We start from the raw sequence: 24,477 nt of genomic DNA, 5'->3' as shown, positions 1-24,477 counted from the left end.
ACTGCTGCAATAAGGTGTTAGTAAGTTGACACCCTGGGGGTGTGTGACACCACTAGTAACCAAAATCACTGAAATCACAGTTTGGAGAAATAATACCATCATGTTATATATCAATCAACGTGTAATTTCATGCAGAATGTGTTCTATCTTTGTTCTATCAAAAGGTACAGCCAAAAAACCAGTGGGGGTGGAGTGATGGTACATCACCACGCCCACCACCTGGGGTGTTGTCCCGCCCACTGCATGGGGGTGTGTGACACGCTGGCATCCTGCACCAGGTGATGTGAACCCTAGTGATGCCACCTCAGTCCTTTAACAATAGCCTCCTTAATATGAGAGAGAGAGAGAGAGAGAGAGAGAGAGAGAGAGAGAGAGGGCAGCTGGCTATCAATCTCTCTCTCTCCAGACGACCCCTCCCTTCCCCCTGAGTATGTGAAAGAAAGGTGATCACTTTGCATTGGGGAAGGAAAGGGCTGAGTGAAGCATTTCTAAGCACCTTGAGAGAGACTGATTGTTGGATTGTCGTCTTAATGACTCTGTCTTAACATCACAAAGGTCAGCAAGGCTGTTGTTAAATCACTGGAGCAAAGAAACGTTGTTTTTTAAACTGATTTGCTATAGTGTGGTTTTTGCCATCCATGTGAGTGCTTGGAATGGAACGCACACGAATACTTAGTCTCAACCTGTATATCACTGGAAATATATCATCATGTTATACGTATATCATTGGTTTCTTGCAATGACAGAAACCACAATGGTATATCTGTATTCTATCAAAAGTTATGGCCAATTAACCAGAAAATGAAAACACAACTGCCTTATGGAACAAAAACTGGATTTTCTTAACTCAAAACTGATCTATGAGACTGATTGTTCTGACAGCCAATGAGATGTTATTATGATACAGCATGGAACCAGTAAAGTGTTAATATTAGTCAGCTCTCATTTCCATGTATCACAATACATTTACCTCTACTAACTGGGTAAAGAGGCACTTTTCTCTCTTATATTTAGCAGAGAGAGAGAATAACGTCTCTCTTCACCCAACACAATGCCTCTAACCAATAAGGGATACTTTTTATTTATCTACTTAATTAAATTTTATGTGGTCATGGAGGGGGGGGGCTATAAAATCTTCTTTGACCCCAGGTAGCAGATAGATGCCTTAGCTAAGTTACTGGCTAGGAGGCGGCGGCAGAGCAAGTGGGTGGTAAGATGCTGGGGGGAGAAGGCAGATTTCCCCCCAATTTTCATTTTTTTTAAAGCCTGGGCATAATGTCACTTCTGGTTGTGGCATCACTTCCAGGGCATCATTCTGAGCTCGGCACTGGGTTACACCATCATTAGCTATGTCACTGGCAAGGATAACACATAGGAAGTCCCAAATCCTGACGTATGTAGGCTATGTTCCACTGCTTTTAACTGAGATGACTCTTTTCCAGTTGCCACAATGTCCACGTTGTTCCAGGTATCTTTGTGCCTGCTCCTTGTCTTTCCACTGAGCTCCAGCTCTGCTTCTGAAGACGATGCTCTGGTGAACACCAGCAGTGGTCCCATTCGGGGCAAGCACCTCACGACAGCTTCTGGCCTGGTGACAGCATTTCTGGGCATCCCTTATGCCGAACCTCCTGTGGGCAAGCTGCGTTTTCAGAAGCCCCTTCCCCACCAACCCTGGAGCCACATCCTGGAGGCGAGCAACTTTGGCAATTCCTGCTACCAGGGGAGTATAGAAATATCCAGCTATCATGAAGAAGTATACTCAGAATCGCTACAGTCTGAGGACTGTCTTTTCCTCAATGTCTGGGTGCCTCATTCCCAGTCTTCTGCACCCATCCCAGTTCTTGTCTGGATTCATGGAGGTGGTTTTGTCCAAGGGACTGGTTCTTATGACAAAAGCTTCTTGGCTGCCGCTGAGAATATAATTGTGGCTACCATGAACTACCGCCTAGGTGCCCTGGGCTTTCTCTCACTACCACCAGATGCTCCAGGGAATGTTGGCTTGTGGGACCAACATCTGGCATTGAGCTGGCTGAGGGAGAACATAGCTGCCTTCGGTGGGGATCCAAATCGGCTAACTCTGGGAGGCCAAAGTGCAGGGGCTGCCTCAGTGGGCTTCCACCTTCTCTCACCAGCAAGTCAGCATCTTTTTGCTCAGGCAACTTTACAGAGTGGAGCTGCTGTTTGCCCATGGGCTTGGGTGAGCCCTGAGGAAGCCAGGACCAGAGGACAGACTCTGAGCCAGATTTTGGGCTGTGATGAGAATGATGACAGTGCTGCTGTTGTGACCTGCCTTCAAACAAAGAACCCAGGAGAGATGATGAACTTACCTATCTTAAGACAGGAGACTTTGCTGGATTTGCCTTTTGTGCCAACAACAGACGGAGAGTTCCTCCCAGATGACCCTCAGAAACTTGTAGACACCGGGAGCTTCCTGGTTAAGCCCATTCTGACTGGCTTCACCTCTGAGGAAAGTAGCCTGTTCCTTATAGATAAGGCTCCCGGTTTCAGCAAATACAATGACAGCCTGATCAATCGAAAGCAGCTGTTGGAGGGTCTCCATATGGTGGTGCCAGAAGCTTCGGAAATGGTCACTTTGGCTGCAGCATTTATCTACAGCTATGGAAAAGACGGGAAGCAGCGGTATCGAGATGCTCTAGTCAAAGCCTCTGGGGACTGTCTCTTCTTGTGCCCAGTGGCCTGGGTGGCCAGAAACATGGCAAGAGCTGGATGCCCAGTTTTTGCCTATTCCTTCATTCACCGCCCTTCTATCGTAGCGGCAGCTAACTGGACGGGCGTTCCCCATTGTTCTGAGCTGCCCTTTATGTTGGGTTTCCCACTAAATATGGCAGAAGATAACCACACATACACCAAAGCTGAGGTGGAACTGAGCCAAAGGGTTATGCGATATTGGGGAGAGTTCATAAGGACTGGGTAAGTTGTTCCTTCCACCCTCACTATCTTTCCCCCTACCTTTAAACCAGGGTGGCTCTCCTTTAGACCTACCCCCTCCCTCTCTGAGATTGTAAACCTCAATGTAAACACTCTTCCTCTTCCACATTTTGAGATCTCTTGACTTTGCTTTAGATTAGTGGTTCCCAAACTGTGCACCATGTCACCCAGGATGTCACGGCAAACTCTTAGGGGTGCTGCACAGCCTCTTATTCCAGGCTTGCTGTGCAGAGATTGTGTGAGATTTCATGCAAAACCCTGTGTTATTCTTGTGCGATCATGTGGGATTTTACATTATCTCGGCCCAGTGAGCTGGGAAGTAGAGACTGTGGGGCACCCCTGTGTGTGTGAAGAGTGCCGTGGTGAGTTTGGCAACTTTGGTGGCTACCCTGAATGTTTTAATTTTGTTTTCTTGTTGGATTGTTTATGCCAATAAAGGTGGAATGAATGAATGAATGAATGAATGAATGAGTTTGGCAACCACTGCTTTAGATCATTTTCACCTTCAGGGATGTCTCCTAGTATGTTTCCTAGCTCTCATTCCTAGTATGAGAGCAAAATACTTCGCAACACAGCTTAGATCCTTTGTAAGTTCATTATTACTTTGCCTATCATGGTGAAACGTACCTCAGAGCTTAATCCTATCTGTCCCCCCCTCTGCCGATGCAACCACACCAAAAACGAGCACATTGTATCATTCGGCTAGGGGTGGTGAATTGGGAATCTTCAGAGGGGAAAGGGGTGTTATTTCCCCATACCCCTCCGTAAGCCTCCCATTTCACAATGGGTCTCCTTGGATCTGTGCTAGATCTGTAACTGGAGTGAGGCTGAGGAGAAGGCAGAGAGGCTGCTAAAAAAGAGGATAGGTTCTGGCATGTTCCATCACCACCAAATCCACCCCTTCCTTCTGCTCCCCACACCTGTACCACTCTACCTAGATTTTCCTCCTCCCTGCTCACCCACTACCCACACTGCTGCCTTACCTGGTCTGATGGGAGCCAGCAAAGGGTGTGGAGAGCTCTGCCTCTTGCAGCAGCGCTCCCAAAATGGCTGCCAACGGAGCACTGCACACCCCGTCAGTCACCATTTTATGACAGAAGAAGCCTCTTCCATTGTCATGAGTCCTTCCCCATGACAGCCCAATCCTGGATAGCTAATCAGTCAGCTAATAAGTCTTGGAAGACTTCAGATGCTTGCCAAATCAAAGTATGCACTTTGATAAATCTGAAAAGATAGATAACTTTGCAGGCTATGCACTGGAAAGACAAAATAAATGTGCTTTGAATTTTTAAGTTTCCGCCACCCTAGTTATTAATGCTGGTTTAAGAATATCATCAGTTGTTGGTTTAGTCTCTCCTGGGATTAAAGTTTTTGTGGCATTTAAATGACTAATAGAAGGCAACACATCATCCTTCTCTCCCTCCCACACACGAACACAATCTCTCCCCCCCCCCCCCAAATCTGAACATGTTTGCCCCTTTTTAACTATCACAGATCTCCTAATGGAAAAACAGGTGGGCAGTGGCCTGTCTTCACAGGAAGGAATTTCTTCTCCATTGACACGGAGTCAAGTCTGTCTGCCAGGATGTCACCCACACACTATTGTATCTTCTGGGACTTTCTGATCACTGAAGCATCTAGAGGTAAATAATACAATTCATGAAAGGAAAAGATCCTGAAATGTAGTTTGGGACTGGGAAATTTCTGCCTGCCCAGATGCTTTCATTCTTCTTGCAGGGCTCTCCAGACTCTGGCCCGCAGGTGAGATCCAGCGCCCTGCCTAATCCCTCCCTCCCTTGAGTGGCACTCGCTGTTCCTCTGGAGTGTCATGTCTTATTGCCCTCCATGGCAGGGACACTTCGGGCAGTCATGTCTGCCCGAATATCCTGCTGCACATCCTGCTGGGACATTGGGCAAAAGACGCAATTGCCTGGAGCATCCCTGTACAGCAGTGGAAGGCAATAAGATACAGTGCTCCAATGGAACGTTAAGTGCTGGCCAGGATGGAGAGGGTTTTTCCAGGACACAGCAGTCTCCAGTTTGGTGACTGCTATTCTATTGGATGGAATCATGGAGCAACCCCAGGTTTTGGTCATTCTGCATTTTTGTTTGTAGATCTTCAAGAAGACCCTGTTCCAGTAAACCAGGAACATTTTGGCCAGAGGGCTGCATCAAATATCTGGCATGGTGCTGAGGGCCGGGAAAAAAATTTAAATATAAAATTTATATAAACAAATTAGAGATGGAACTTAGATGAGTGAATAAATGAATGAACGGGCTCGTTCATTCAAACTCTTGATACAGTTTGCACTCTTGCACCCAGTTAGTGACGCAATTGAAAAAAATTCCAATCCAGTACTCCCAGATTGGTGCTGAAGTATCCAAGCAGGAATGTGCTGCCTTGAGTGACTTTTGGGGAGAAAGATGGGGTAAAAATCGAATAAATAAATAAAAAAATGTGTGACACTATGCAGGCAGGAGTTAGGTTTGCAGTCATGAAACCCTTGACTTCTAGAGCTTTCTTTCACTCAATCTGTTTCATGGTTTCCTAGGATCTCTGCCCTGATGGCTGCAGCAAAGAAGATTCAACAAAATCCTCTCCATCGGTGAAGTATCTGAAAATTAGTCCTTGCACTAGAGCTTCCAGATCCATTAGCAAATAAAAGAGGCTAGCAGCAGCACTGAGAATGTTTGAAGTTTTGAGATTCCTTGAATCAGTCTTGACTTTGCCATTTTACAAGTTTGCCCAGTGAAGTGGATCACTTGATATTGGGTGCAACCTGGGCAGTGGACAGTGCCCGGAATGGCTCCAAGGGGGAGGGAGAGGGAGAGGGGCCGCTCACATGCTGCGGTGAGGCTCCCTGCAAAATTTAGTGCTTTGCACCCCCACCAGCTATGCCACTTAACCCCTTGGCTGTCTTCACCAACTTGGAATGATGGAGTGGCTGTTTTCAAATGACATCTTTCTGCTCAGATGGCTTTGTCATGTGAACGTGAAACTTACATTGGCCAGACTGTTCATCTACATTACATGACAAATTCCTTTCTTTAGGTTTTTATTCTGCTTCAGCAACATTCTTACATGCACTTGAAGATTGCTACCATGCTAGAGACTGTTGTATGCAGTTTTGAGTACAGGGACTATAAAAAGCAGGCTGTAAATATAATAAATAACAGCAATAAGGCTTTTCAGCACTATTGTACAGTACAAAAAGAAAAGTAAAAAGTAAGAGGAAACTAATAATTAAGTTATCCCATTCTGAAGGGAACTGAGTTATTTTATTTTATTTGTTTTTCACATTTTTATCCTGCCTTTCCTTCAAGGAGCTCAGGGTAGTGTACATAGTTCCTCCACTCCTTTTGTTCTCACAACAACCCTGTGAGGTAATTGAGGCTGAGGGATAGTGACTGAGTGGTCTCCCGGTAGCCTGATGGCTGAGTGAGTATTTGGATTTGTCTAAGTCCAACTCCTGAACCACTACACCATTACAGGGCAGTGAAGGAGTAATCACGAATGCTTCGCTGTCCTGAACAGGAAACAACCCAATGCAGAAGTTAAAAGGAGAAAGAATCTGAATTGCAGGTCTCCTCACTAACAGCACATCTGTCTTGTCCTGACTTAACTTCAACTTGTTTGTCCTCATCCAGCCCATCACCAGCTCCAGATAGTGATTCAGAATCTCCACAGCCTTCCTTTGCCCAGATCGCATTGAGCTACAGAAGTGCTGTCTGCATACTGATGACACCCCACATCCCCAGCTTACCTCTTCCAGTGATTTCATGTAGATGATACATAGTATAAGGTATCTTGCAGATAAACAGTCATCATATTGTACAGACGTCCCCCCAAAACACCTTCGGGAATTACTCTCCAGGAAGAATCAGGGCCACTGCAAAACAATACTCAAAGTCCTATCCCAGCCAGGTGATCCAGAAGGCCCATGGTCAATGGTATTAAATGCCACTGAGAGGTCCAGCAATCTACAGGGTCACACTTCCCCATCTAGTTCCCAGCATAGGCAATTTTGTTCCCTTAATGGAAGCTGGATGAAATGGGCTCAGCTAATTACAGCACAAACCTATGCCTGTCTACTCAGCAAGGCTTACTCACAGGAAAGTGTCTATAGGATTGTAGACTCAGTCTTATCTGGGATTTCCTGGAGTTGGATCATGTCCAAGGACACCTCTGGCTTAATCCAAACCAGTGGTGTAGCTAATGAACGTGAGCAGAACTCAAAATGATGCCCTGGAAGTGATGTCACAACTGGAATTGACATCACACCTGGGCTTTTTAAAAAGTGCAAATTGGGGGGAAACATGCCTCCTCCCTCCAGCAGTTCACCACTCACTTGATCTGTCACCTCCCCACAGCCAGTGGCATAGCTAAGGCATCTATCTGCTACCTGAGATAAAAAAAGATTTGTAGCCTCCCCTCCACAACAAAATCAAATTGAATCAAATAAATAAATAAAAAGTGTGCCCTTTATTGGTTAGAGACACTATGCTGGGGTGAAGAGGGACAGTTATTCTCTCCATGTTAAATATAGGAGGAGCCCTACTTGAAAAAGTGCTTCTTTACCAGTTTAGCAGGAGTAGCTGTATTAGATGGAAATGAGAGCTGACTCATATTAACACCTTATTGGTTCCATGCTGTGTCATAATAACATCTCATTGGCTCTCAGAACAGTCTTATCGGTCAGTTTTGAGTTAAAGAAATCCACTTTTGTTCCATAAGGCAGTTGCGTTTTTGTTTTCTGATTAATTGGCCATAACTTTTGATAGAATACAGATATTATAATGAGGTTTGTCTCCTTGCATTCTGCATTACATTACCTTTCCATGATGGTATTATTCGTACATACCATTTTTTTCACCTTTTTGGCCACTAGTGTCAAGCTCAGCTTGTTGCCCCCTAAAGCTTGTTGCCTGGTACAACTGCTACCCCCTGCAACCCCTTAGCTACGCCACTGATTCAAACTGCTTCTTGTGCTGACAGAACACTGGTTCTGTTGTCGCAAAAGCACTGTAAAGTGTTTTGTGACAGCACAAGGCCAGAGCCTTCCTGTGCATGCTGGCAGCTACATGGACACCTGCCGGAGCAAGTAAATCTGGCATGGGAGGGGAGGGGGAGGAGTGGAACAGGGCAAGGGGAGGGTGGAGATGGAGTTGGGGTGGGCGAATAGGTTCCTGGAGAAGGGTGGGATCATCAGCACCAGTGTATGCCATAACCTATCCCCCTTCCCGTGCCTGATCTGCTTGTCTTTTCAAGTCTGCAAGATTCCATTTTAGTGATTACAGCTCCTCTTTGCCTGCAGCCCTTCCCACTCCAGGCCAAAAGCAAAGACTCTGTTTTCCCATCTCTGACTTCTGACATGGACTTTCACCTTGATAATGCATAGGCTCCTCCCACTGCACAGAGAGTCCAGGTGGTCATTGCTCTTTCCAACCAGTACATACAGACAATTGCTATCTCTCTCCTTGAGTATTATTTGTAAGTGCTGCTGGGAGCATATCCATCCTCTCCATATATACCGTCCTACTGTGGATTGAGCTGCAAGGAATACTGGGGTGTGCCAAACATCAACCAGGGAGAAGGGAGGTAAGTCAGTATAATCCAGAAAGCCCAATAGCCTTTGAGTGTGGGTGTGGGAGGAATCAACTAATCCCTTTCAAGGTTCGGAGTCTGGGGAAATCACACACTGAAACAGAGGCAGTTTGTTTAGGCAATCACTTTAGAGATTTCTTTTTTAACGAGCAATTACTCTGGTGCACATCCAACACAGGCGAGCTATTAAGGACTGCACACCCTAACAATGGTGTCTAAAGCTTTTACACCTATCTATTACAATATTCATGAAATAATTGTATCTATTTCCATGGCCATTTTCTTGTTACCTAAAATTAAGCTTGAATGCTACTCTAGATTATCAGAATTTAGTTATATAATGTTGACCTGTGCAGTATCTGTCCTCAACTCTCCACCTCCAAAATTACCCATTGTTCAGAAATGACCTCCAGAACCCTATTGACGTGCCTCAAACATAATGTATCTTTCTACTACTTGGTTGGCAACCTTCAGTCTCGAAAGACTATGGTATAAGCCTCCAGCACCCAGGCGGTCTCCCATCCAAGTACTAACCAGGCCTGACCCTGCTTAGCTTCTGAGATCAGACAAGATTGGGCATGTGCAGGGTAACAGAAACTATAATTCAGTGTTTCTCAATGTTTGTCCTCGTCAGTACCACTTCATACTGTCCACCTATTTGAAGTACCATTGGAAGTAATGGGTGATATCATCATCTCCAGTAATTTCTGGGTTGGGAGGCCAGATGCAATGCAACAAACACCAATGAGAGATTCAGGGTGGACAGGAGGGCTTTTTCAGGTGTAGAAAGGCATGCATTGGAGCTCTGTCCACTGAGCTGAGCCTCCTACCACTGTTGTTCCTGGTCTAGCTGCTGGGTGGCAAGTTTCCAGGGGTCCAGTGAGTAACATCAGGCACCACCTCAAATACCACTGGTAGTACCCGTATGTCCTGCCAAATTCTCAACTCCTGCCGACTACACCAATTTGTTCCGTCCAATTTGTCCTATCCTGCCGACTACGCCAATTTGTCCCGTCCAATCTTCTGCAGTAGAGTTCCTCCTCTCCAGTAGTGTTCTCTCCAGCAGAGTGTCTCCTCCAGCAGGGTCCTGGCAGTCCTCTCTTCTGTGTCCTCCAGCAGAGTTCTGGCAGTCCCCTTCTCCCAGTGTGAGTCCGTCCGGGTTTCCCTCTGGGTCAGCGTCCGGCTTCCTCTGGGTCAGCGTCCTGCTTCTGGCTCTGGGTCAGGGTCCTCCCTCTGGTCAGCGTCCCGCTCTTGGTCCTGGGTCAGGATAGCCCTGTCTCCTTCCAAAGCTGCCTTTTATCCTTGGATGTCTCATGATCCAAATGCAACTCAGCTGTGAGCTACCTCATTAGCTCCAAATTAGGCTCAGGTGAGCCATCCCTTCAGTCCATGTCCATTCAAAGTCCCATCAAGGTCAAATGAAGCTCAGGTGTCCATCCAGGTCTCCATTGGCCTTGATTGATTACAGCTGTGGAGCCAGCCCTGCCCTTCCCCGAGCTGTCAAGCAGCTGTCAAAACAGGGAATCGCTGTCAACACCACATCATCCACCTGATGATCTTCTGATCTTCCATTACACCGTACCACTGGTTGAGAAGCACTGGTATAGTACATCTAGATTCACACACTTAGATAAGACCAAGATAAGATAAAGTAACAATAGATAAGACCAAGTCCATTCCCAAGCATCTTCAGCTAGCAAAGATCTTCTTTTTCCAGCTTGTAACAAAATGGTTGTGCACAGAGGTTACATGGATTTTACAATACAATGGTAAAACACAAGAATGGATGGGCCTGCCATCAGAGTATTGTTGATCATGTCCTGTGTCCCAGGAATGGAAATAATATCTGACAGACTTGCATCTTCAGGCTGCTAATCCAAAATCCTGTTTCTAGGGGGCAAGGAACCATTTGAGCTTTTTCCAGGAAATCCTAGGAGAAAAATGACCTGGAAGAGCAGGTGCTAGGCATCTGAGTTCCTAACTTTAATTCTTGATCTCCGATCTCCTGGTCCTTTCCACAAGATCACTCTCCAACTATCACAGAAATTAAAGGCCCAAAACAGTATTGTGATCATTAGTAACACTGAGCTGTCTCATGTATGCATACATCTTATATATATACATGAGAGCTTGCTGCATCCAGGGATGGGCCAAGACTCAGATGACTCAGTCTTGAGTTGCAAAAATATGCAATTTTCGCAACTTGTATGGACTCGAGCCATGTGTGTCAAAAACTTCGGCACTGGCTTGGGACCTGGGGGTTTTACCCTAAAAATGGAGACTTGAATAGGCTCGAGTCAAGGCTTGCTTTTGTGTGTGCAGGCGACCCTTGTGTGTTTCTTGTTTGCTTTTTTCCCTCTCATCACTTCTGGGGCTTGATTCACTTTTTGAAAAGACTCGAAAACGGCTCTGGAAGAGTTGTGATGGCCGCTGTTTTGTCTTATGGGTGACTCAAGTTGAGGGAGGCAGAGACTCAGGACTTGACTTGAGACTTGACTTGAGACTGCCTGAACCGAGGAGTTAAGTCAGATAGAGGTTAAAAGAGAAGATGTTTCAGACCTCATTGATAAATTAAAGATCAATAAATCACTGGGCCCTGATGGCATCCACCCAAGGGTTATTAAGGAATTGAAGAATGAAGTTGCAGATCTCTTGACTAAGGTATGCAACTTGTCCCTCAAAATGGCCACGGTGCCAGAAGATTGGAGGATAGCAAATGTCACGCCTATTTTTAAAAAGGGAAAGAGGGGGGACCCGGGAAACTATAGGCTGGTCAGCCTAACATCCATACCGGGTAAGATGGTGGAATGCCTCATCAAAGATAGGATCTCAAAACACATAGACGAACAGGCCTTGCTGAGGGAGAGTCAGCATGGCTTCTGTAAGGGTAAGTCTTGCCTCACGAACCTTATAGAATTCTTTGAAAAGGTCAACAGGCATGTGGATGCGGGAGAACCCATGGACATTATATATCTGGACTTTCAGAAGGCGTTTGACACGGTCCCTCACCAAAGGCTACTGAAAAAACTCCACAATCAGGGAATTAGAGGACAGGTCCTCTCGTGGATTGAGAACTGGTTGGAGGCCAGGAAGCAGAGAGTGGGTGTCAATGGGCAATTTTCACAATGGAGAGAGGTGAAAAGTGGTGTGCCCCAAGGATCTGTCCTGGGACCAGTCTTTTCAACCTCTTCATAAATGACCTGGAGACAGGGTTGAGCAGTGAAGTGGCTAAGTTTGCAGACGACACCAAACTTTTCCGAGTGGTGAAGACCAGAAGTGATTGTGAGGAGCTCCAGAAGGATCTCTCCAGACTGGCAGAATGGGCAGCAAAATGGCAGATGCGCTTCAATGTCAGTAAGTGTAAAGTCATGCACATTGGGGCAAAAAAATCAAAACTTTAGATATAGGCTGATGGGTTCTGAGCTGTCTGTGACAGATCAGGAGAGAGATCTTGGGGTGGTGGTGGACAGGTCGATGAAAGTGTCGACCCAATGTGCGGCAGCAGTGAAGGAGGCCAATTCTATGCTTGGGATCATTAGGAAGGGTATTGAGAACAAAACGGCTAGTATTATAATGCCGTTGTACAAATCGATGGTAAGGCCACACCTGGAGTATTGTGTCCAGTTCTGGTCGCCGCATCTCAAAAAAGACATAGTGGAAATGGAAAAGGTGCAAAAGAAAGCGACTAAGCTGATTACGGGGTTGGGGCACCTTCCTTATGAGGAAAGGCTACGGCGTTTGGGCCTCTTCAGCCTAGAAAAAAGACGCTTGAGGGGGACATGATTGAGACATACAAAATTATGCAGGGAATGGACAGAGTGGATAGGGAGATGCTCTTTACACTCTCACATAATACCAGAACCAGGGGACATCCACTAAATTTGAGTGTTGGGCGGGTTCGGAGAGACAAAAGAAAATATTTCTTTACTCAGCGTGTGGTCGGTCTGTGGAACTCCTTGCCACAGGATGTGGTGCTGGCGTCTAGCCTAGATGCCTTTAAAAGGGGATTGGACGAGTTTCTGGAGGAAAAATCCATTATGGGGTACAAGCCATGATGTGTATGTGCAACCTCCTGATTTTAGAAATGGGTTAAGTCAGAATGCCAGATGTAGGGGAGGGCACCAGGATGAGGTCTCTTGTTATCTGGTGTGCTCCCTGGGGCATTTGGTGGGCCGCTGTGAGATACAGGAAGCCGGACTAGATGGGCCTATGGCCTGATCCAGTGGGGCTGTTCTTATGTTCTTATGTTCTTATGAGACTAGGCGCTGTGGCTCCAGCATATCCCTGGTTGTATCTCTCTGCTTTTCCCTTGAGCACAGGTGCTTCCTTTTTCCCCCTTCCTGCTGCCACTGGGAAACAGCCTGCAGAAGAGGTCTATGAGGGGTGGTGATGAAAGATCCACCCCACCCTTCCCATTCCCTAGATAGTTCTTGCCTGCCTGTTTCCCTCTCTCATCAAACACTTCTTCTGGTCCTCTCTTTCTCATGCTCTTTCTCTCTAACTCCTCCCTCCCATATTGTACCTTGTTCTTCAGTCCCCTCCCTTGTCAGACATAAACACATACTGCTGCTGAAGGCAGTTTTCAGTTTTCCTTACCCCTGTTGTGGGTTTTTGTTTTTGTTTTAACTTTAGAGTTTTGCTGCCATATTGAAGGATTACTTTTCTCTGGTCCCACTGCTGGCAAGGCTGTGTTCATCTCTTTTACTGTAGTAATGACTCCTAAAGAGCCAGTGATGTAGAACCAGGGTGATGTAGTGGTTTGGGAAGTGGACTTAGACCTGGAAGGTCCAGGTTCAAATCCCCCCTCAGCCATGAAGCTCCCTGGGTGACCTTGGGCCAGTCACTTTCTCTCAGTCTCACCTACCTTGCAGGGTTGTTGTGAGGACAGAAGGAGGGAAGCAGCTGTGTACATCGCCCTGAGCCCTTTGGAGGAAGGGTGGAAAAAGATAGTCATATTTGTGTGGGAAGTTTCCTTTGGATAATTAAACTTTAATCTTAAGCAGCAGTTTCATGGAAGAAAATATGAGGATTCTACTCCTGCTTTTGATAAATATTTTTGAATTATTGGCACGTAGCATCTAAAGTGCCTGGCTATTTGTTTAAGCCTCAGTTGACATAGTTTGCTAATTGCTAAGGTAAAGCAATCAAGTTGCTTCATAAGGAAATAAGATGCAGTTGAAAATAAACATTCCACAGACTTGAAAAAGTCAGGTCAAACTTCTGGTCTGAGATGCTCTCTACAGTGTTTACTCAGGTTAATACAAATCCCCCCCCCCCCCGGCAGTTCTATGCATGCACAGAAATTTTAAAATTAGAAAATGCATCTTTAAAAGAAACTTCTCATCATATTTAGAGGACATGCAAGTCATTAGCTAGACAATGCTGGGACATGATTTAAACCAGGGTTTTCTACTGTTGGGCCATATCTGGTCCTCAAAGCAATTTTCCTGGCTTTGACAAAGTTTAATCAAGGTGTAATAAAAAGTTTGCCATGTTCAAGAAAGCAAAACAGCAGCATTGGGATGGGACTCAGTGATTAATGAGGAGTTCAGAATTATTTTGGTATCAAGATATATGTTTGGCCCAGGATCATTGGGACAAAAGAAAGTGGTCCCTGATAAGATAGAACAGCGATTTGCCATTTTCACTTTTAACCCACATACACTTTTTAAGCCAGGGGTGTCAAACATAAGGCCTGGGGGCTGGATGTGGCCCGCAGAAGTTTTTTATCTGGCCCTCAGGCTCTCAGCTGCTGAGCAGAACTGAGGTGTCACTGCTGAAAGGGTGGCCCGCATGATAATTGGGCTCTCCCATATCTTGAAATATGATCAAGATTTCTGAATTCTCTCTCCTGTCATTAGCAGCTAATGAGTTTCTACACGAGAATAGAGTGCTTATTTTGGTTTTGACATGTTTAATGACATCACTTCCTGTGTAGTGACATCACCTCCAGCCCTCAGCAGGCATCATGAATAATAATAATAATAATAATAATAATAATAATAATAATAATAATAATAATAATAATAATAAACAACTTTATTTCTATCTTGCCCTTCTCCCTAAAGGGACCCAGGGCGGCTTACAACATATAAAAACAGATTAAAACATAATTTAACAAACAGATAAAAACATATTAAAAACACATTAACAGAAACCATAAAAACAGTAGTCAGATAAAAGTCAGAATAAAAAAGAGCATAAAACAGCATAAAACATGAATGCTATTCAGTCCTCTGTATGAAATGAGTTTGACACCCCTGTTTTAAATGCATATTTTAATATAAAATGTTTTTTATTTGGGGGGGGGAGGGACAGCAAAAATATTTCCAGTTGGTTCCTGCAGCTCCTAAGGCTGACCCTGCTTGAGATATTAGGTTACATAAAAACTGTTAGAGAATATGCATCACTGACTCACCGGGCGTAGTTTAACCTGTGAGACAAGGGTATGTATTAACAGTTGGAGAACATAAAGTAAAGGTAAAGGTTTCCCCTGCACAGTCGTGTCTGACTTGTATCCAATTCTGGACTGTGTCAATCTCACTAGCTAAATTCCGGAAGAGAGAGCTCTAGAGGTTTACAATCTCATTGTAACGTTTGCTGCATTTACAAATATACTGGTTGAGAGCACCCCTTACCAGCAACAAGAAGTGAAATCTCCAGAGAGGCATTCCTGCACCCTGTGTGTGCTTGAGCTCTTAGCTCAGTCTCTCCTAACTTCTGTCTGGATTCTTTTGTAGAGCTTTAGGTAGGCTCCACAAACCAGGGCTTGCTTGGTCTGATTAGGATGTCCACACAACACAGATTGGAGTCCATGACCTGATGTCATTCCCCTGTCACAGGCAGCAATCAGAGTAGGCTTCCCTTTAAGAACAAATATCCCATCTTATGTTCCTTGTAACCTGAAGGTTTTCTTTTTCTTTCCAGCAGCTGCAATGTTTTGCCTCTTCCCATCAGTCTTGTGCATCTTCCTCCTCTCTTCATCGGTCTCTACCTCTGAAGATGACACTGTAGTGGTCACCAGCAGTGGCCTGGTCAAGGGCAAGCGGCTCCCAGTTGGCTCCAGAACTGTGACTGCTTATCTGGGAATCCCTTATGCCGAACCTCCCCTGGGGAAGCTGCGCTTCCAGAAGCCCATTCCACATCAGCCATGGAGTCAAATCTTGGACGCCAATGATTTTGGCAACTGCTGCAACCAGATCAGTCTTAAGGGCTTCCCTGATGGTGAAGTGTGGACTGCCAATAGACCAGTATCAGAAGACTGCCTCTTCCTCAACATCTGGGTGCCCCATCCACGGCCCCGCACACCAGCTCCTGTCCTAGTTTGGATACATGGAGGGGGATTCTTTACTGGCACAGCATCTCTTGACTTGTACAATGGGGCATCCTTAGCTGCTGCTGAGGACCTCATTGTGATCTCTGTGAATTACCGCCTGGGGATTTTAGGCTTCCTTGCATTGCCACCAGCTGTCCCAGGAAACATGGGCCTGTTGGACCAACAGCTGGCATTAAGGTGGGTAAAGGAGAATGCAGCTGTTTTTGGAGGAAACCCTGCTCAGGTGACCATTTTTGGGCACAGCGCTGGGGCAGCCTCTGTGGGTCTTCATCTCTTCTCCCCAGCAAGCCAACCCCTTTTTGCCCAAGCTGCATTGCAGAGTGGAAGTGTCACTGCTGTCTGGGCTTGGATTAGTCCTGAGGAGGCCAAGCGTAGAGCACTTGCTTTGGCCCAGCTGCTAGGCTGTGCTAAAGACAATGACACTGCTGTGGTGAGCTGCCTACAGGGAAAGGACATCGCAACATTTGCTGAGTATGAGTTATCCAAGCTGAGAAGCCCAATGCTTCTGGATCTTCACTTTGTGCCCACAACAGATGGAGAATTCCTGCCTGATGAGCCACGGAAACTTCTGGAAGCTGGACGTATGTGGGCTAAACCAGTCCTTACCGGGGTCACTTCTGATGAAGCGTCTACCTTTGTGATATATAGTTTTCCTGATGTTGTTAATGGACTACTGACCTGGGAGCACCTCCTAGAGGGGGTGAGGATGGCCGTGCGAGGGGCCACAGAGGACATTGTTCAGGCTGTGGCACGAAAGTACAGTGAAGAGGTCCAAGGCCCAGCCCGGTACCGCTGGGCCATGTTGCAATCCTGTGGCGATTACTTCTTTGTCTGTCCAGTCACCAAACTTGCAGCAAAGATGGCCGAAGCTGGGAATCCTGTCTATGTTTACTCCTTCACTCATCACAGCTCTGGCTCCACTTGGCCTGAGTGGATTGGGGCACCCCATGGTGCTGAGCTGCCTTACTTGTTCGGGACCAAGTCAATGCTGGGTGCCAACAAGACATACACACAGGCTGAGGCCGCACTGAGCCGCAGGATGATGCGGTACTGGGCAGAGTTTGCCAGAAGCGGGTAAGGCATTCACTTTACTCTCTTTCCCCGCTGCATCATATAAAAGGCACACCCATTAATTAAGCATATGTGGGGGAAAAAACGCTCCCTATTTCCTTCACCATTATTAAGAAAAGCAACACAGGAATCGAGTAACACTCAGAACTATTAGCAAAGGCACCAGTGATGAGGCTGTAGCTCTTTTGTGTAAGGGTAATATGTGGCTTTCATGAGATGGCCCAAATTCTGCTTACTGATACTGGATAATCACGTTAAAAGATTCATACCTCGCCTTTCCTATGCACTTGCCAAGATGGCTTACAATTTCAGAATAAAGTATACAATATATAAAACAATTTTGAATAAAAACATAAGGGCAATAAAACCAAACTGGGGGGCTAATAGCCAAAGCATTGCTACAGAGGCACAGGAGGCAGACAATGACACATCACCCAAAGGCAAGATGAAAAAGAAAAGTTTTGAGTCCTTGCCATGAGAGAGGAGGTGGTTGTCAGTTCCCCTGGTAGGGAATTGGATAGTTGTGATGCCGCTACAGGGAAGGTCTGCTCCCAAGTTGCCATCATTATTAATTTTGAGGAAAGAAAAATCTCTGCATGATCTATATGATACCTTATATTTACAAAGTTTTTGGCAGGAGGGCCACATCATCTCTACGACATTGTGTCGGGGGCCGGGGGGGGGAAGAATTAATTTACATTTAAAATTTGAATAAATTTACATAAGTTTACATAAACAAATATATTAAAGATGAACTTATATGAATGAATGAAGGTCTTGCAATAGCTCAAGGCCTATAAAAGGCCTTGCACAAAGCAAGGCTGGCTTTTCCTTTGCTGCCGCTACTGCATCACAGATGTGAAACAGCAAGTAGTGGAGGGAGCCCTCATCCTACAGCTCATGCAAGAGGTCAAATAGTCACCCTCACGCTGAGAGCAGTTGCATCAGGCCAGTGTGGGCTCCAGCAAATCTCTGGAGGGCCAGAGTCTCATTGAAGACTGGGGGCTCCCTGAGGGCCACATTGAGAAGCTTTGAGGGCTGCAAGTGGCCCCAGGGCCGGGGTTTGGGCACCCCTGCCTTATAGTATGGTACTTCAGTACTTATATAGTTGTGCCTCAGCATCTGCGGGGCTTCCGTTCTCAGAACTCCCACAAATGCCGAAACCTGTGGATAATCAAATCTGCGGATCCTGGCACGTAAACTCACCAAACACAACCAGAGTAGAGCTCCAGTCATGTCTGGAGGGTGTTCTGAGAGAGGGTGTTCTGAGGGTGTTCAGGGCCGAAAGATTGCAGCCTCATTTTCTTTCACTGTTACTGCACCTCCCTAGTCCCTGCTATTTGGTGACTTTTTAAAATGTCCTCTGCAGGAATCCCACATGGTCAGCTGATGCCAATGATGTCAAGTGGCCACTTTTCAATGCCGTGCAACAGAACTTCTTTCACCTTAGCACTGAACCACCCCAAGTCATGTCGATATCACCTGCCCGACACTGTGGTTTTTTGGCAGCACAAGAAGCTGCAAAGCTAAGTAAGTGCATCTTTTAGGGTCATGGTGTGTGTGTGTCTGTGTCTGTGTCTGTGTGCACGCAGGGCCCAGACAGGGGCTGAAGGGAACCCAGAATAGGAGCCCTCAGCTTCAGGACCCTCCAAGCCTGAGCCCCTGTGGAACCGACCCATTCCCATTCTGGAAACCTTGCTCTCCCCAGTGTCTGCACACAACAACAGGCCAGCAGCACCTGAAGGAGAGGAAGAGTGCGAGACATCAGTCCAGTGGGCAGCCTCTTGAAAGAGCAATTCAAACAGAACATTGTACACAACCTGTATGTGCATATAGTCCTTCACACATTATGCTCAACAACAGACATACAGGAGCAGGTACAAGTCCTGCCCTATGTTTAAGAGGTCCCAGTCCCCAGGTTCACTTTTGAAACAAACATATGTTCAGCCATTCACACAGTCTATGCAAGTGCTGATCACGTACAACAGAACGTGTAACTAGCTCTCATAACTCTCCACTTTCCAGTCAGGGAGGGTGGTCCCAGGCAAGGAGGATTTACAGCTTCCCTCCTGGTCAGGTGGGAAACCCTGGCCTCTGAGCGGCCCGCTTGGAGGCAGGCTGTGCAGCATGGCCTTTCCCAGTCTGAAGAGACACTTGGCCAACAGGCTGAGGCAAAGAGACAAAGAAGGAAGGCCCACAGCCAGGGAGACAGACCAGGGACACACTACACTTGCTCCCAGTGTGGAAGGGATTGTCACTCCCGAATCGGCCTTTTCAGCCACACTAGATGCTGTGCCAGAACCACCATCCAGAGCGCGATACCAGAGTCTTCCGAGACTGAAGGTTGCCAACTTACTTACTCCTGGTCAGAGCAAGTTGCTGACTTTGTGCTCCCTAGGGTTTTGCCTTGCTTGACCCTCACACCCCCACAGCCTCTTTGCCTCTCCTGGCTTCCTGCCAGGAGTCAGGACATAGGGAACGTTCATTTGAGGAACTGAGGAGAACCTAACACGTTGCTTGCTATCAGGAACACTGCAAGTCCTCAATTGTGTGAAAAGATCCTTAAGGTGTCTATACAATGATTGTCTTTTCAGGCCTTCAAATGAACACATGGAGGTCAGGGGTGGGGCCTATCAGTGCAACCTCAAGCTTCTCCCCCTTACTGGTACCTTACAGGGGCATATATGTTGAACACCCAGGGATGGTGCCAGGCTATTTTGTGCACTAGGCAAGGGTTAACTACTTGCACTCCTCTCCTCCAAATCAGAAGACAAAGGTCAGTACTGCACCCTTCTGCGGTCTGTACCCTAGGCGGCTGCCTAGTTGGCCTAGTAATGGCACCGGCCCTGTGAATGCCCTCTAAATCCTTTCATTCCACTTTGTGATCTCTACCTCCCCTGAACAGTGGGACTCGTTGGTTACAAACATACAGATTGAGAAGGCAGCAAGCATGTGCCCAAGCAGTACTAATCCCAAGGCCAGCATTGTATGGTGACTTCAGACATAGGCTTCCTATGCAGTGGGAGCAGCAAAGGCAGAAGACATCATGGAAATATAACATGTTCTCTGGATCACGAAGCTGCTTTGGATGGTTATGTTCTTTACAGTTCATCATATTCTGAAAGAGAAGATGCAGCCTTAAAAGAGGGAGCATCTGACAATCCTTTGAGCACCAGAAACATAATAATTTGTGGGCTACTAATTCATTTGGCCATCTGGCCTTGGATAACTAAGGACATATGTAGGGTCAGCCCAAGACCTCCTGATGCCTGAGGCAGGCTTCCAAACACTGCGCCAGTCTCTGTCCTTCCCATGTGCAAATGTTTTAGCTCAGCACTTTCCTCCCCTACACATTTTCTGTTTGCCTCTATCCTCTTCTTCCTTTTCCAATTCAGAGGCTGGAAGAAGGAGGAGCAGTGGTGACTGTAGGTGGACAGAGATGGGTGCTCTCCCACCAATCTGCTGCCTGAAGCTACTGCTTCAGTTGGCCTCCTAGATGGGCCAGCTCTGGACATATCTTCAGCACAGAGTTGTGCCCAGCAGGTAGTACTGGGCTCTGGGGGATGCGAGGAGCCCCGCGGAGCCCTCCAAAGGGCTCCCCAAGCTTCCGATTCAATAAAAATAATGATTGAAAACCACTTCCGGTTTTCGATTGCAAAACCAGAATTGGTTTCTGATTGTGATTTTTATTGAATAAGAGGCTTGAAGAGCCCTTCGGAGGGCTCCGCAGGGCTCCCTGCATTAAGGAAAACCCTCCCCCTTCTGTCCCAGCAGTGGCACATCTTGAGGATGGTGTCCCTGCATTCCCTCCTTTAAAAGGGGTATAGGCCAGTGCTTCCCAGGCTGGTGGGTCACGACCCATCAGTTTGGGAACCACTGCTCTGGGATAACCCTGACAATTAAATCAGTATAAATCTGTTATGTGTTCATGCAAATCTAGAATCTATCAGAGCGTCTGTTCAATAGGATTCAAATTTGTTTCTAGTTATCTAAATATAATCAGTAAGAGTTACCTTTGCCCCACCCCTTCTGTTTTCCTGCAGAGAAATCTAAAGAAGAGTCTGTTTTACCAGACAAGGAGGAAGACTCGGGAACCCAATAAAAGGAATTCCAGTGGAGGTGAGCAGGGCTTCAGAGAGGGATTGTCAGAGCTGTGGTGCCTTCAAACTCAGAGGGCTACTTGCAAGCCATTTCAACAGCCTTTTTCTCATTTGGACTGCAAATGTGGTTTCTGGACAAATGTTGCAACCTGACCATGTTCCTTTCATGCTACCAGGTGCTGGTGGGCTCCATACCTTCAAGAATATGTCCGGATATGTCTGAGAGGCCTGGAAATACACCAAGATATTTGGGAGACTCTTCCATGCTGAGACATATGGCTGTATTGCCTGTATAGGCATCACTAGCTGTGAACTGACCCATTCCGGAGAATTTAATTAAAATGCATAGTTAAGTGTCTGTGGACTTCTTGATACTTGCTACTTGCAGTTGAACCTCCAGCAAATTAACTCTCCTACTTCTTGAGTAGGTTTTTAAAAGTGCCCTGGCAACTATAGATCACTGACGGCTCAATCCTATGGGCACGCTGCACTGCCAGAACTTGTGTTCCAAGCAGTGCAGTGTACTGTATGGAGGTTGCAAAAGGCAACAAGCCATTTCACGTAGCTGGGCCACCACCAAAAGCAGCATGTGGCTGCAGTGAGGGCCAGGGGTCCCAGGAAAAGCCCTAGTGCTGGTAAGGCAGCATAGGGAATAGGCAGGGTGGGTGGAACAGGAAAGGGAGAGAGAGAAATGGGGCAGAGACTGTGACAGGGAGGGGTGTATGTTGAGGCTGAGATCGGCGGCGGCAGCACCACCAATATACTATGCCCTTCCCGGCCTCAATCTGCCTTCCCAGCAGTGGTGGACCTCCCCAGCCCCACACCCTGGGGCAAAGGTTCACAATGGCATCCCCGTGGGCTGTCACCACCCCCACCCCCTGCATGCAAACCTCCCCCCCACTCATCTGAGGCTCATGGAGCCTTGTGCTACCCAAGACTGTGTCGGGGAAGTCTCTCTGAGGTTCCCTGACACTATAAACTATGGTTCCGGAAAACTGGAAGCACAGTTTCCAACCCCCGTTGGGAGCCTCAGAGAGGCTTTTGCAGGGCCCTACACCCTCGTGCCTGGGGCATTTGCACCATATAACATAATGGGAAGTCCACAACCGCTTCCCAGGTTCATTTGGACATGGCCCAGCAATTGCTAGCATACTTGCAAATAAACCAGTTGGGCAGCAGGGGCTTGCCCCTAGCCAAAGGAAAAAGAGGAAACATCCAGGACTGCCCCCCTCCCATAGAATGCAGCATGTGCTCCAGTGGCATGGCTGCATCCGCAGGGGGAGTGTGAGATAAAATCCAATAAACATTTCTTCTGTAAGTCCCTTGTGTCACTAAATTGGTATGAAACATGACATCTCAAACAGGAATTTGAATTAGGTATTGGCAAATATCACGTTAACTCCATGATGGTCTCTGCAAGGAACATTTTAGTTGCTGTGGAGTCCAAAGCTACAGAATGTACATCAATTACAAAAAAAAACAGGATTCAGTATATAGGATTCCCAACATTTTAATGTTTATTTTACAATTATTTTTTGTTTAACAGCATGACATCAGACAGACATTTAGAAGGTGAATATTTGTCCTACTGTTACCTTCATACTGTTATGCAGGATCCAAAAAGACCACTGAAACCAACATAAGTTTTAAGGCTTTTATTGCGAGGAATGGAACCTGAACCACACCAAACCAGATAACCTTGTTCCAAATCTTCCCTAATTGAGTGAGGACCTGAGGCAGGCAGGAAGCAGCAGGACTTGAGGCAAAGGGGCTGGGTGGTTCCTCCCTGGCTCTCTCCCAGGGGCTCCTTGCTGTAGCTCTCTCTCCTTAGCTCTCAGGTTTCTGCTCTGCTCTTGCAGCTCCTTCTCTCCCAGCTCGCCTGGTGATCTTTCTTCCTCCACAGAGCTTGCTCTACAAGGCTCCTCACAGCAGCTTTTCCCTGGTGGTCTAACCAGCTCTCGCTTGTGCAGCCCCTTTTATAGGCCTCTGCACACAGCAGCCTCTACCTTCCCTCCACTGGTACTGCAGCCTCCTCTCCTGCAGCAGTTTTCCCTCAGGTCCTCCTCAGACTGAGCCCAAGTTTTACACATAACATTCCCCCCTCTTGAACATCATTCTTCACCTAGAAGAATTGTGTTCATACTGTTTGCAGACCCAATAAGAGGAAGATTCCTTCCCCTTTATCTTTTCTTTTAAAACAATTCAAACTATAACCATCAATGTTAACGAGCATAACCATAAACCAAACAACAGAGCAATGCATTGTTCTCCTTAGCCCGGTTTCCTTTCAGGTCTTTCACCTGAAATTTCCTTCTCAACCTCAGTGGGCTTTCTTTTAAATAAGAATTTCAGTCCATCCAGAAGTTCAGCTTCCCAGCTGTCTGAAGCTCTTTCCAAGTCTCTTTCCTGTGATGAGTTTTCTTCTTCCAAGGCACGAGTCAAAGCAGTCAATTCAGCTTCCTGGGTTGACAGATGAGGTGGTAAAGGTTTGGCTTCCAAAGTCACTACTTGGTCTTTATTTTTCATCCCATCTCCCTCTGCTCTGGTAAGTATCTTTGTAGATGGTTCCATATGAGCTTGTAGTCCTTGGGTTACTTTAACAACAGCTTTTAAGCATCCTCTGGTCTGCTGCAGGTCTCTAAAGTACATTTCTACAGTCTCCTTGGTCTGGGTTTTCCAATGTGTGAAGTAGCCCACGAGCCGTTCCAGTTCACTCAGTTCTTTTTCCTTGTAGGTCAGCTGCTGGCCTGCTTGAGTGCACTTAAGGTGGATATCCTCTCTTTCCCTAAGTTCAGACAGGTTCTCTTGCAACTGTGCAACTTGTTCAACCAGCTTGCTTTTCTCCTGCTTTTCACTCTGCAAGGCACTTACTATTTCCATGTTCCTTTTAGTTTGACAACCTCATTTTGCATTTGAGTTAGCTGTTTCATAAGCTCTCTATTTTGTATTAGAACTTGAGTATGTATTGGCAACCTTCAGTCTCGAAAGACTATGGTATCGCGCTCTGAAAGGTGGTTCTGGCACAGCGTCTAGTGTGGCTGAAAAGGCCAATCCGGGAGTGACAATCCCTTCCACACCGGGAGCAAGTGCAGTCTGTCCCTGGTCTGTCTCCCTGGCTATGGGCCTTCCTTCTTTGCCTCTTTGCCTCAGACTGTTGGCAAAGTGTCTCTTCAAACTGGGAAAGGCCATGCTGCACAGCCTGCCTCCAAGCGGGCCGCTCAGAGGCCAGGGTTTCCCACTTGTTGAGGTCCATCCCTAAGGCCTTCAGATCCCTCTTGCAGATGTCCTTGTATCGCAGCTGTGGTCTACCTGTAGGGCGCTTTCCTTGCACGAGTTCTCCATAGAGGAGATCCTTTGGGATCCGGCCATCATCCATTCTCACGACATGACCAAGCCAACGCAGGCGTCTCTGTTTC

At 46.6% G+C, this 24,477-nt stretch overlaps 2 protein-coding genes across 2 annotated transcripts; both read left to right on the top strand.

Moving 5' to 3' along the window:
• Window positions 1-1,450: 1,450 nt before the first annotated feature.
• LOC136639042 (acetylcholinesterase-like) lies at window positions 1,451-4,733 on the top strand. Its single transcript, XM_066613069.1, has 3 exons — window positions 1,451-2,931; window positions 4,444-4,592; window positions 4,687-4,733. The coding sequence occupies exons 1-3, from the start codon at window positions 1,451-1,453 to the stop codon at window positions 4,731-4,733; spliced, it is 1,677 nt and encodes a 558-aa protein (XP_066469166.1).
• A 10,756-nt stretch (window positions 4,734-15,489) lies between these two features.
• Window positions 15,490-21,063, top strand: LOC136639041 (cholinesterase-like). Its single transcript, XM_066613068.1, has 3 exons — window positions 15,490-16,964; window positions 18,331-18,491; window positions 21,005-21,063. Exons 1-3 carry the CDS (start codon window positions 15,490-15,492, stop codon window positions 21,061-21,063), a joined length of 1,695 nt encoding a protein of 564 aa, XP_066469165.1.
• Window positions 21,064-24,477: the final 3,414 nt, after the last annotated feature.

The sequence above is a fragment of the Tiliqua scincoides genome, chromosome 2, assembly GCF_035046505.1.
Source record: "Tiliqua scincoides isolate rTilSci1 chromosome 2, rTilSci1.hap2, whole genome shotgun sequence".
Classification (NCBI taxonomy): Eukaryota; Metazoa; Chordata; class Lepidosauria; order Squamata; family Scincidae; genus Tiliqua; species Tiliqua scincoides.
Note: the sequence above shows the minus strand (reverse complement) of the source record. Positions and strands in the feature narration are given on the sequence as shown.